The 14,507-nt window shown below is 34.9% G+C and overlaps 1 protein-coding gene across 1 annotated transcript in view; it reads left to right on the top strand.

The window, feature by feature from the left end:
* Positions 1-14,507, top strand: part of LOC110453885 (ubiquitin carboxyl-terminal hydrolase 36-like) — a 29,114-nt gene that overhangs the window by 5,171 nt on the left and 9,436 nt on the right. The window contains exons 3-16 of the mRNA XM_021503090.1: positions 1,252-1,473; positions 5,714-5,824; positions 6,117-6,219; positions 6,392-6,459; positions 6,946-7,016; positions 7,247-7,329; positions 7,476-7,553; positions 7,797-7,887; positions 8,379-8,504; positions 8,907-9,023; positions 9,645-9,720; positions 10,209-11,723; positions 12,317-12,478; positions 13,967-14,076. Coding sequence (XP_021358765.1) covers positions 1,252-1,473; positions 5,714-5,824; positions 6,117-6,219; positions 6,392-6,459; positions 6,946-7,016; positions 7,247-7,329; positions 7,476-7,553; positions 7,797-7,887; positions 8,379-8,504; positions 8,907-9,023; positions 9,645-9,720; positions 10,209-11,723; positions 12,317-12,478; positions 13,967-14,076 — 2,933 coding nt within the window. The remainder of the gene's footprint in view (positions 1-1,251; positions 1,474-5,713; positions 5,825-6,116; positions 6,220-6,391; positions 6,460-6,945; positions 7,017-7,246; positions 7,330-7,475; positions 7,554-7,796; positions 7,888-8,378; positions 8,505-8,906; positions 9,024-9,644; positions 9,721-10,208; positions 11,724-12,316; positions 12,479-13,966; positions 14,077-14,507) is intronic.

Here is a 14,507-nt window from a genome sequence, read left to right as displayed (position 1 = left end):
CTGTTAGATTAAGATATTTATCAGCAGATATGCTCATTGTAATAATGCATAAATAGGTAAACAATTTAATTAGCTAGTCTAGTGATATGTGAAGACAATTTCAGACATAAATGAAAATATATATATTCATTTTTGTCAGTTTAAATATATTTATAATTTATAATGTACAGATGTTTTTCTATTCTGTTCTTGTCAATAAATAAACATATTTGCTGTTGATTTGTATACATTATAACTGTTTTAAATACCTTCCAAATTGAAAATTTCACAGGTCACCTTTGCATTGGTTTAAAGTGAACCAATAATGTTTATATGTAGCCTGTCTGGTATGAAGGCCAAGCTTATGCCATGGTACAGCATCCATCATCTGTCTGTTTCAAAGTGCCTGTGGTATCAATAAATTAGAAATTGAACTGATTGTTCTTGAACAAAATTAGCTGCTAAATAACCCCATAATATATAAGCTTATGGAATTAATTTAATGGATAAACCCAGCAATCATTATTTATAAGCTAAGATTTGTGTGTAGCAAAAAGAAGTTCAATAATAGATTCTTGGTGACTTGTGAGTTAATTGCTTTGTTCCAGAACAAAATGTTTAGCTCAAGGATGTACAATTTCATATGTGGACAACTTTAAGTCCTTTGACTGATCCTGTGTTTGAAAAAAAATGTAATAGACCTGCCTATATTTTCATACCAAAGTCTCAAAAAAGATCACTAGCCAGACATAAAATCTACTATCTCAGTGCACAGGCTATAGCAGAATTGTACACTGTGGAATGTCTATCAGGCATCAACTTTTCTGTTTATATTTAAATAGGTTTTTCTGTATTATCAATAGGTCTTGGATTATTTGGTCAGTGTAGTATGCTTGCCCTTGCCCCCACTTTCAAAGTCATAGGGATCAAATATATTAAAACCTTTAAACAACATCCTCCGAATAGCCAAGAAGCATTGGCCATGGGTCATGATAAACTGACCAGTATCAGGATGTAGGGCGATCAAGTTTGTTCAAATTAATAACTTGATTCTCTTTCAAGGTCGACACAGGGGTCAAATTTTAGCATCTTGATATAGGAGTGAACAGGAAAGGAAAGAAACTCTGATAACAAATTATTTCCCCTTAGATTTCATTTTTATTGGTGTGCAACTTATATATATCATGTTCAAAATTTAGATCTGCAACAAGTATAATCGAAATAGAATACACTTTGCATGTTCAAAAATTTAATAAATTGTGATGACTTCAGGTTCCAGAATGAATGGAGAAGGAGACGGAGACTCCCTACCGACACCTAAAGTTGTTCTGTATCCAGAGGAGAAGGTTCAGTTAGAATGGAGGAAGATGCAGAAAATCGGGGCAGGTTTGGTGAACATGGGAAACACCTGCTTCCTAAACTCCACCCTCCAGTGCCTCACATACACAGCTCCTCTTGTTAACTTCTGCCTTAGCAACGAACACAGTACCACATGTAAGTAGCTGGTTCTGCCTTAGCAACGAACACAGTACCACATGTAAGTAGCTGGTTTTATGTACAAAGTATGCCTTCAATAGTGGGTGTATATTTGAAATAATGGAACTACTCTAATACATACACTCGAAAGGAAGGTTAACACTTTACACTAAGCAGCACAACATCTAGTAGATGTTCGTAAAAATAGAACAGTGTTTTTGTGGTGTATAAATTTGGTACCAAATGACAATCTCCTATAGCTATTCATTTAAATCATTAATGCCTGCAGTGTGTGCCAAACTACTTGAGACTGTCAGACATTTCCGATAAAATAATAGTCTCGGGTTAAAACATAGTCGTACCGGACCAAATGTCAGGATTTTTTTATCGTTAAGAATCGCTGAACAAATTTATAACACAAAGAAAGTGTTAACTTCACCATTTAATTACTGTATTAATTATGTTGTTTCCAAATGTTCACTTGTAATGATCAATTTGCCGTCATTATTGAGGGCAAAAAAGGTGAATATAACTGCAGCAAAAAAGGCGAGGAATATAGTAAAACCAATTACAATTAAATAAACATAGTTTTCTTCTTAAGGATGTACTCTTCTGAGGTTTCAGTCACGTTCAAGTCTCGTTTTGATCTAGTGCAACGGGTTTTTGTAATATTTAACAAATTATGATAGGTTTAATAGCAAACACACATCTGAAAAACATGTCAAAAAACTAGATGTTTGTTGTGTGTAGAACATTTTTTACAAGAATTGGAAAAAAATGACCAATTTGGCGGCCATTTTGAAAAAGTGTATTTATGTGAATTTCTTGCGCTTCACAAAAAGCAAAATTTCACCTTTTTTGACACTAGATTGATCACTTAAATTGTCATTGTGTCACCATTGTTAAATGTAGCAGGTTCAATTTTGCTGTACAACTTTATAATGTTCAATATGATTAAAATAATATGCAAAAAAGTGGAAAGTTATATATTATTGGTATTTTTTTTTACATATTAGGGTAACTGAAGCACTTTTGATTTTTGACCCCGAAAAAGGTGAAAAATAACACAAATAATAATGGGACAAAAAAAGTAGCACACCGACCCCCCATTTTTGTGGCTGTTTTAGAAAGAGAAACTAATTTTCTTTTGATTCATTGATTACTAAAAAAAGTTTAATACAGGATTTTTTATATTAAGCGTTTAATCTGCGAAAAATGGTGAAAAATGGGTATTTTTTCATTAAAAAATAAGGGGTAGGGGTAACTAAAATCGCATTTCTGAGTAAAATGAATAAGATTAAGAAATTTTACTTCCAAAATTTATAAGAAAATAATATTTTTATCAATTCTACAAACATTCATACATATCTGATAACAAACTTGGAAGAAATTGTATGAATTTGTTCTGCAAATGGTCAAAACCCGAAAATTCACCTAAAATCACCTATTGTGTTAAATTGATATCTTTGACCGATCATAGCGCAAAAACGAACACACGGACATATATATTTTTTTGCATTTTCTACTATGCCATTATCTCCTTTTTCCAAAAATCAATATAAGAAAAAAGTTTATTACAGGAATTTTTTGACTTCTCAGAGATGTACATCCTTAATTGATGTGAAAATTCATCTGTACACTGATGAAAGTATCCATCATTCATTTGTAGATCAGGGTCATGTATATATTTATATAATTGTGAAAATTGTACAAGCTGTTGTTAAACTCTTTGATGGTATTGTTAAACAGATTTTTGATGACAGAAAAATTAATGTTTAACCAATAATGTAGGCATGGATATAAAGAAATTTGGATATGCGTCTATATAGCTCACCGGGTCCGAAGGACCAAGGTGAGCTTATAATTATGCCATACCGTGGCGTCCGTACGTCAACAATTTCTTTAAACGACTTCTTCTTCTTAACCACTGATTGGAATTTAACTAAAATTGACTGGAAACATTCCTAGGTGGTAGGGATTCAAAATTGTACAAATGGTGGCGCTGATCCCCAAGGGGGCTGAGGGGTGGGGGCAATTTGGCTATATTGCTTTACAAAATTGTACAAATCTTGGGGCTGACCCCCCAGGGGGCTGAAGGGAGGGGCCAAAAGTGGGCAATTTTGCTATATTGCTTTAAGCAACTTCTTCTCTGGAACTAAGAAATGGATATCAACCATATTTAACTGGAAGCATCCCTAGGTGATGGGGATTCAAAATTGTACAAATGGTGGGGCTGACTCCCCAGGGGGCTAAGGGGCGGGGCCAAAAGGGGGCAATTTGGCTATATTGCTTTAAGCGACTTCTCTGCTGGAACTAAGAGATGGATATATATATCAACCATATTTGACTGGTAGCACCCCTAGGTGGGGGATATTCACAATTGTACAAATTTTGGGGCTGAACCCCTGGGCTAAGGGGTGGGGCCAAAATAAGTTTATCACTTGGAAATGGTTGAGATCCCCACCTTATAACCATATATACAATTGCTGAGTAGAAGAGAAGAATGCACAGTTGCTTCTAGGATGACTCTAGGGTCTGGCCCCACCCTTGGAGACAGTCCCTGGGTCATAACTTTGAAACGGTTGAGATCCCCTCCCCAAAACTATATATACAAATGCTGGGTATAAAGAGACGAATGCAGTCATGATAATAGAATAGACCCTAGGGTCTGACTGAACCCCTAGGGACCTAGTTTCTTAGTCACAGCTTGGAAACAGTTGAGATCCCCACCCTATAACCATATATACAATTGCTAAGTGTAAAGAAATGAATTCACATATGCTTCCAGGATGGCCTTGGGGTCTGCCCCACCCTTGGAGACTTAAGGTCATAGGAGTGTTTTGATAAACGGAAATAGGAAGTGCATCCCTAGTTGAAAATCCAATGTAGGGAGACAGTATCACAATTTCCGCATATTCTGATGTTTAATATTAAACTGATAAATATTGCATGTTTATTATTGACAGAACAGTGTGTTCTCTCAATATTAAAGTATTTCAAAGCAATCCAGGCATTAATTCAGTTGTTTTTTTATCAATGAGTCACATGTGTCCATTTTTCTGTACTTCAGGAACCCGGCTACCTATTTCACTACTGTGAAGTTTTTCAAGAAAGATAACTCTTTACATGCAATTACTATATGCACATGGTTTTATTATAAAATTTCAATTTTTAAACGTTTATAGATAATTAATTTTACACAATTTCAGCATTTATTAAATTGATATACATTAATGCAATACTAATCCATGTCAGTATCATTTTTATTGATATTATTTTGCCTAAAATTGTGTCTTTCATTTTTTTTTCAAAACTCACTCCTTTTTACATAAATTTTCATTTCAAATCCTTTAAAATCAGACAACCTATATTTTTCTTGTGGCAGAAAATTTCTTTACTTCAACGCAATATAACTACAAAATTGGAAGAAATTCTACTGAGAAATGGTGACACAATCCTATTACCTTAACCCCTGGGTCATAACTTCAAAATGGTTAAGTTCCCCACCCCAAAACTATATATACAATTGGTGGGCATAAAGAGACGATTGCAGTCATGATATTAAAATTGACCCCAGGGTCTGCCCCACCTTTGCAGACTTAACTCCTGGGTCATAACTTAAAAACGGTTGAGATCCCCACCCCAAAACTATAACTACAAATGCTGGGCAAAAAGAGACAAATGCAGTCATGATATTAGAATTGATCCTGGATTGGCCTTGGGGTCTGGCATATTCCCTTGGATCTCATTTGGAGAATATTTTGCCATGATTGCTTAGATATCCAGGTGAGCGATACAGGTCCTCTGGGCCTCTTGTTCAAAAGAAATGCCTAGGGAGGACAATTTAGTCTGCTGGGAAATATTGTGTTATTGTTCTTCTGGATGATATGTACAGTGAAAAGCTTGTTGCAAAGTTTACAGTAAACCTTAGGTCAGTGCGAACAGAATAAAAAAAATAATGTCAATCCTGTTCGAATTACACGAAATTTTAGCCACTAAAATAAATAGTAGTTTGAACTATCCAAGTCGACATCGGCAAAAATCACGGCAAATAGTCAAGTCATTGATACGGAACAATGACAGCCTTATTGCGATATATATTTTTTTGACTCTTTTAAATGTTAACTAAACTCTGAGATTGCACCAAGGTAAATTATGCTGTGTTACATAAACTTTGGTAAGTGCACTAATAAGCTGTGTCCATACAGGTGCTCTCAAAATACTAATATAATTTTTATATTAATCCTTTATATTATAGGCAAACAAGCAGGATTTTGCATGATGTGTGAGCTCCAGCGCCATGTTAAGCGTTGCTATGAAAACTCAGGAAATGCCATCAAACCACAATCTGTATTACAGAAACTGAGAAGTAAGTACTGCTATATACATATACCCTGTACAATAGAACCAGTAACATAATTATGTTAATTAGCCTGTAGATGTTGTGCTTAAATCTATAATCAAAATTGAAGTAATAAACAATCTATCACTTAAAAATATATCTTGTATTCCAAAACTAATTGTTTAGAAATACTGCTTGAAACCAATATTTCTGAAAATGCCGTTAAGTATACATACTACACTGAAGACATGTAAAAAATGTATAATGTGATAGCACACAACTTATATCTCATTGGACCATCCATTGTGTGTCTCTGTAGTGATAGCCAAACACATGCACTGGGGTCGTCAGGAAGATGCTCACGAGTTCCTGAGATATGTGGTGGATGCCATGCAGCGGTCATGCCTCAATGGACATAACAAGTAAGTATATATATTCACAAAAACACTGAAAGTTCAGTATTTGCAGTAGTTTTGAAAAAGTCTCTTTTAGCAGATTTGGCACTTGAATTTAATATCTGGTATTTCTTGGACTTATGTAAATAATCTTACAAAAATTGTGACTCTGTATAAACATTGTTTCTGTGTATCCTAGATTGGACAAATTCAGCAAGGAAACTACAGTTGTAAACCAAATATTTGGAGGATTTCTCAGAAGTCAAGGTATGTATATGATCATTTGATGGTTTGTGGTCTTGTAATGTTAATTTAGGCAGCCAAACATTTGAAAGGACATATACATGATACAGGGAGTGTTCATCGGTCTGTCCATCCACATTGTTTAGCTTCCACAAGATAGCATTCTGAAATATTTATTTTGAAGAAACTTGGTATTAAAGAATGGTTTCTCGACATTAACTTATCATATATGACCAGATTCTGATGAAACTTTATCAATATTTATATCATACCAAGGCAACGGCTGAGTTTATATTTGAGGAAAATTGTTTGAAATTTAGAAGCACTCAGGAATTACTTGAATTTCAAATTTTTAAGATAAATCAATCACAGGAAACCCCAAGTCCCCATTTCCTGTTTTCCATTGTTAAGATACATAGATGGATACATTGACAAATATGAATATACCTAATTAGTATTTGGCTTTTGTCGGGGAAAAGACATCTCATTTAAATTTTTGTTCGTATTCAGTCCAGTGTATGCGATGTAAGGAGATGTCAAATACCTATGACCCATTTCTGGATGTCAGCTTGGATATTAAGGTAAGAGAAAATATCTGTCTTTTTAATAAGTGAAATTTAATAATGTAATAGCACATGATAAAAAGAAAAGATGAAGTAAACATAAGATTACCTGGGATTTGAACCCTGGACTTAGATCCTTATCTGTTACAAATGAAACCTTTTCTATAAATTGATTTCTCCCGTTCATGAGTAAAATACCGTTTTGTTGACAGTAGTGTCTAATCACATATCTTTCTATTTTCACTCAGGCTGTGCAGACCCTTGAGAAAGCTTTAGAAAAATATGTGCATCCCGAGACCTTAGACAATGACAATGCATACATGTGTACTAAGTAAGTATGGTCCTCTTCATCAACTGTTCACGCTACTAACTCTACTGAATCAGTGGATTCCCTTTTTGTGAAAATTGCATGCTTAAATTTTTACAATGTGATTGTTTATTAAACACCAAATTAACAACATCTTACTTTCATTTTAGATGCAAACAGAAAGTTCCTGCTCACAAAAGATTTTCCATTCACAAGGCACCAAACATATTGACAATCTCATTGAAAAGGTAGGTGTTTAAGCTTCATGTAATTCAATTATTTCTTATAATGTTGATAGATGTAAATAAATCCCTTGTGTCTTAAAAATGTCAATATTTTACTGTTGAAATAAGAATGTATAACCTGTAGGATCAGTACAGTTGTAGCGATTGGTTTTCTTATAACTTGTGTTTCACCATCTGAATTGACACATGTGTTTGGCTGTTACTTTAGTGAATGATCAGTGATTTAACAGTAAGTGTTATTTCTAGGTTTGACTACAACAGATTGATGGGTAAAGTAAGCCGCCACATTCAGTTTCCTGAGAAACTTAACCTTCGTCCATACATGAGCTATAGACAAGTAAGTTGACTGATGAGTTAGATCAATATCAGAGGTATGAGCAAACATCTAAAAGAAAAAGATTGACTTGGTATTATTGAGGAAAATAAGCACTGCTAACTGAAGTCAAGCATAGTAACACAAGTTTATTTATTTATGTACTCACTGTATGAAAACTGTTATAATTTAATTTGTTAAGATAGCCTGCTGAAGTAAATTTATGATATTTACATTAAATATGAGAAAGATGAATTATATAGACTGAAATCATTTTGTGATCACTCTGTGTATCTGTTGATAATTTAATTTTGAACTAGTTTTTATGCTCGCCATTGAGTATTGCTAAGCTATAAGAAAGATGTGTTTAAAGTTCATACCTTCTGCACTAATGCTTGCCATTAAAAATTTGCATAATCTCCCAGTACAAATCTGTATACATTGGAAGATTCTTAGACTTGGCTTACATTTTTGATAAGAATTTGCTTTCATTGATGGGTGGTTTGTGTTTTCAGGGAGAGAAGGTGATGTACCAGCTGTATGCTGTACTGGTCCATTCTGGTTTCAGCTGTAACTCCGGTCATTACTACTGCTATGTGAAATCACCTAGTCAGATCTGGTACTGCATGAATGACTCAATGGTATGTCTGATGGTTGACACCGCTGTGAAATGAGACCTCCATGACAGCCCAATGGGCTTGAAATGGTCCTATTATTATATATAATTTATCATAAAGTACATGTTGTAAATGTTTTAGCACAACATTCAGAACTATTAGTTGTCATTCTTGTCAATCAAATGTTGTTCGGCTAAGTAGGTAAAACAGATATGGCACAGCCAGGTTACATCATGTTTTGATAGCAGTATTGCACATGCAAAACAACCCATATCATAGACGAATATAATGATATTGTGTTATTTTCAGTGATCATATAACACTATGTTGGTCTAGGAAAGAAGAGCTTTTTAAGTAGCACTTACCAGTATTTCAATACTTCTTACAATTCTTGTTATCCTGTGGTATCTAATTATTTACATGCAGGTTCAACAAGTCAGTGCCACACGTGTGTTGTCCTGTGAGGCATATTTGCTGTTTTACATTAAATCCAAGCCTTCACTCATGTCATCAAAATCTATCCCAAGGCCCTTGAACAATAAGGTAATCCTTGCTTAATTGCACAATGCATGTACATGAATGTCAGCAAAATATTGTCATTTAATTTCCATTATTTTATTTTGAAGATAATTACCATATTGAATGACATGACTATAAATTATGATCATCTTTGTATTGTCTTTATATACTGAACTATAAAACAAAAGTTAACATATTCGGTACTTTATATTTCTAGCTAACTAATAATATGACATTTTGTTTGTATATTAGTGGTGCAATAATATCTCCATGCAACATAGCTTCATTGAATCGGCCAACTGTGGAAAATACAGTGTAGTGAACTTTTACAGTTGACCAGTGTTCTCTTTATTTTCCATTTCCAAGTCTAGTTTGAGATATAAGTTGAAAAAATGTAGTTATATTTCGTTTTTATACCTCTGAAAACCATACATCACTTATTGCAATGAGTCATCAGTCAAATGTCAAGTCCACAGTACTAAAACAGAATTTTACCATCATTCTCTTTGTCATCATTTTAGCAGTTACTTTCTTGAAAGATGTTCATGAAATTTCACAGTTTTGTTTGACAAATTAGAATATGGATATCCCTAGTCCTAAACAACTGTTACTTAATGAAATTTAATTTGCTTTAATATTGAATAGACCCCTGTCATTGGCCCTAGTCTGCCTCCAAACCATACCATCAACAACAAGAAATTCAGAGTCAATGGAGTAATCAGTAAGTATTGTTTTTATTGGCTCTTTAAGCTTATAACACTGTAGTATCACTGAAGGGCTCTGAAATTAGACAGTATACTTTGACAATGTTGTTACTAAAAGACTCATATTTGATATTATTACATAAAGGTTGTAAGATATTGGACATTCCTTTATCATTATGTTATCATTACTCCAGAGGTCCTAGGATTATTAGACATTATATTTCAACAATGTTCCGACGCTACAGTCTCTACTAGACAAATTTTGATAACTGTAAAAGGGTGGGAGTTTTCACGATGTTGAAATGTTCATGTTTTTCCCACTCAAAGCTTAAGATGTAAGATGTTACATTTTGACAATTTTCTTACTTAAAGGGCTGTAGGATATTGGACACTCTATTTTTATTATGTTACTATTTAATTAAGGCTATTTTACCGGCCCTAGGATATTAAATGTTAAATATATGCCATGACAATTTCAGAATTAAAAAAAAAATGTTCACTTCAGGTGGGCCTAGCAATGACCTGGGATCTAGTGTGGCTAGAAAACACCACAGTTCCTCATCATTGTCCTCATCAACTCAGGTGCATAAGTCCACTTCAGAACCCTCTTTAAGTACTCCCTTACCTGATAAACGGGATCGTGTAGCATTTGGCATCAAACCTCAAACCTATGTCAAACAGCAAAGTGCAACAGAGGATAAGCCAAGAATTGTCATGCAAATCAAAAATGGCAAAGTTACCACATTTGAAAAGTCGCCAAATGGTAAATCAAAGATAGTGAAAGATTCGGATCAGGTGAAGTCACTGTTAGTACCATACGGTGATGACAGTGAGTCAGATTCTGAAAATACAAATAGCGCCACTAAAGGTAAGAAAACAGAAACTAAATCATCTAGTGTGAAAAAGGAAGACAAGAAGTTTGGACTGCCTTTGTTTTCCCAGAAAAATATCAGAAGACATTTGGATGACTCTGCTGTTGTTTTTGATAAGAAACTAAATGCCACTACTTCCGTACCAGGAAATGCAAATCTGTTGGACACCAAAGGCCATGGTGGTGAAGACAGTAAAAACCATCGCCTTGATGGCCTCAATCTAATGGTAAGTCCTTCAAAGGATCTGACATTACAGTTCAGTGATAAGTCAGCTTTCAGCCCAGGGAAACGGATTCTTGGTGATAATCCTAGTATATCTTGTGTGACTAACCTGGTGCCTGCAGGGAGTTCAAAGGTGAATTCCACCACTAACTGGCAAGTATTTAACCAGGACTCGGCTCCCAGTCCCTCGGTTGGTTCATCTTCCAGTCGTGACAGTGTGAACTCCACCACAGAATGGACAGTGATGGGCAACAAGGACATGACAGTGTACCCCAAAGTGCCCGAGAGACAGTTTCCTGGCTGGAAGGTACAGGGGAATGAAAAAGTGTGGGAAGAGGGCAATAACAAATCCTCTCTGTCTTCTCCTGACACCAGGCGTGCTTCAGAGGAGTGTGCTGAGGGACTTAGAACAGTGTGTGATAAATCTGATGATAAATGTACGACTGAAACACAATCCAATTCTAGTTCTGACATGGTGTCTTCTAAATCTTCCACCATGAACCAGATCAGCGAGGCGATGGACGACAAATCAGTCGATATATCAGATAAACAGAGCCTCCTTTCTGAAAGCTTGAGTGTGTGCTCAGATGGGAAACAATCTATACAGAAAAAACATAAAAAACACAAGAAACACAAAAAGGAACACAAAGACTTTAAGTACCAAGAACTTGTGCATGACAGCGACAGCTCTGGTCGGGTCAAAAAACACAAGAAAAAGAAGCACAAATTAAAGAAAGAATTAAAATCTACAGATCATGGTATAGATAAGAAAAGGTTCATTAATGGAGAGAAGGAGGAAGAGGAGAAAGGACCTCACAAGAAGTCTGAGAGTGAGTCTGAGGACAGCGAGGAGTTTGTATGGGTTGAGAAGACTAAAGATTCTTTTAAAGGCCCCTGTGGAGACGACAAGACAAGTGAAAACAAAGGTAATGACAGCCAGCACAAATCTGCATTCTCCCCTCACTTAGATATTTTCTTTCAAAATAAAGATTGTATTCAAATTCCCTTGTTTGTAAATGAGTATGTATTTTACACGGAATTGTATTTGAAGAATGAATGTAAGAAACACTGTTGTTGTATACTAAAAAGTCAGAAATGTTCTACACATGAAACGTCAGAAATACTGTTCCACATGAAATGTCAGAAATACTGTTTGTTTACACTCAAAATGTTAGAAATACTGTTATTTACACTGAAAATTTCAGAAATACTGTTGTTAACTCATAAAATGTCAAAAATACTGTTGTCGTACACAAAAAAGTCAGAAATACTATTGTTCTACACACACAACATCAGAAATACTGTGGTTTTTGCAAAAAAATGTAAAAAATACTGCTGGTTTAGTGGTTAAAACACAAAATTTCAGAAATGATGGTCTTGTCCATATACAAAATGTCAAAATCACCTGTGCAATTAAATTGCAATTTTTTCTTGGATTTATATTGAAGTATATTCACAAAACAATCAATGTCTTGTTCTTATATCACGTTTTCGTAATTTAATGAATTTAAATTAACAGTTCCTGTGCAAAGCTGGGATCACCATATCAAAGATGGTTATAAGCGGCCCAATAATGGCCCAAGTGGGGATGCTAAATCTGGTCAGTACTGGGACGGCACAAAGAAGGCACGCGTGGCAGATGAGCTGGAAAAATCATCTAACCATGTGTATGGCTCATCAGGTAAGCTTCTTATTATTTCTCCTCTTCAAATGAAGGGAAACATTGTGTTAGTTCTTCTAGTTTTATGTCCTTTATGACATTGTTTGGTTATGAAACTTGAAATATGCCAGCATCAACACACATAACATGCAGTGCACGGTCATTAGATCATTGTGACCTTGACCTCAAGTCTTTCCAGTCGAGGAGAGAAGGTAACTTCTCGCTTTATTCGCCTAGCCTCTCTGAATACAAATATCTGCATCTATTCTGAATCAAAACCATCTTTTTACAGCATCTAAAACATCGTTCTAAATGAGTGATCTGTTTTACGTTTAAACATATTGATATTGTACTTTCTGAGGTTTGAAATTCTCCCTGCGGCACAATCTCAGTGTGTGCATGCTCTAATTGAACCTGTTCGTATTTATTCAAATCCAAATGTGAGCAGAAATATCTGATTAGAGGTATATATTATGATACTTATAATTCTTACTCTCGACGAATTGTGTAAATTCAAGAATGTGTTACGTGTGAACTCAGACTCATAACTAACACTGTGTTGTCGTTGACAGCGTAGTGCTATACATGTTTACTTCTCACTGAAAGGCCCGGATATTGCGCTATTTCGGTCGTAGCTATTTTCATCACCGGCTTTCCCAAAAGATGAAACTGGACATTGGCTTCAGGTCATGTCACTATCAACTACGTAAACATTTGTTAGGAGATATCTATTTTCAGTATCGACTTGATTTTCAGGTAATCAAAAAAACTTACTTCACTAAATTGTCCCTTTAAGCTGTAAGTGTACTGTGACTTTCCACAGTGGCTAAAAAGGGGAGACATGTGATCTTATTCGCAGTTTACAGATCCAGAATTGAGGAATTCCAAAAAGAAAATAGTTCTGTACTGCAATTGAATAACAAAAAAATGATATTATTTTATATGGTAGTTTACTGAGAAAAAACAAAACCTGAAATATTTAATTAATATACTGTATATACATTGTATATTTTTTTTTTATTATTAAACCTGTCATTTAATACAAAGAACATAAAATGTCATTTAAAATGAACCCACTCTACAGACATGGGGGTAGACTAAATAGGACAAATGCAGATAATCATTAAATCCTACTGATCTAGTATGTGAGAAGGGATATGTGATTGCCCCTGAGTTTGACTTGTTATGTTGTGATGATTATACTCCTTGGGTTAGGAGACGATGACAAACATTTAAACAGCACCGGATTTATGCTTCAAGCATTTATTTTACCACTGCTTAAATGTTTTATATGAAAATTCGTTATCAACTTTTTTGGGAGTCTCTGTTTTACTTAAGAAGGTGTTTAATTTGGAATCCCAGGGAAAGTTAGGAGTTTGTTGGGAATCCCTGGGTAACTTCAGAGGTAGTTGGGAATCTTGGAATAGCTTTAGAGTGGTATGTTGGAATTCTCTTGGTAACTTAAAATTGTACGAGATTGTTTGTATATTGGGTCCTTTGTTCTCACAGTGGTATCCTGGAATGGTGGCAAAAGTTCTTTGGACTTGGAGGCTGACCGTGAGAGAGAAAGGAAGCGTGCCTGGTCGGATGCCTATGATGAAGAATTTGACAGAGGAAAAGTATGTGTGCTGTACATGTTTTTTTTAATTATTATTGTGTTAATATCCAACAATGATTCGGGGAAATTGTTTTATCAAAAATAAACAATATATACATTAACATATAATTCGTTGTAGAACCATCTGTTTTCCTCTTTAATCAGTGTCGTTTAAAGTTCTGTTTTAAAATGAATAAGAACACATTGATCTGTTGTAGATTTAAATGACTTGAGAATAAGTTTTATTCAAATGATTAGCGGCAGTAGGATTAGTTGGAATGCTGTTAATGTTCCTGAGTTCAATAGCACACTGGTGACAGGCTCTACAGAGCATTAGTTCAGTTATAATTAGTGTACTGGTAACAGGCTCTACAGAGCATTAGTTCAGTCATAATTAGTGTACTGGTAACAGGCTCTACAGAGCATTAGTTCAGTCATAATTAGTGTACTGGT

This window comes from Mizuhopecten yessoensis, unplaced genomic scaffold (genome assembly GCF_002113885.1).
Source record: "Mizuhopecten yessoensis strain PY_sf001 unplaced genomic scaffold, ASM211388v2 scaffold7539, whole genome shotgun sequence".
Classification (NCBI taxonomy): Eukaryota; Metazoa; Mollusca; class Bivalvia; order Pectinida; family Pectinidae; genus Mizuhopecten; species Mizuhopecten yessoensis.
Note: the sequence above shows the minus strand (reverse complement) of the source record. Positions and strands in the feature narration are given on the sequence as shown.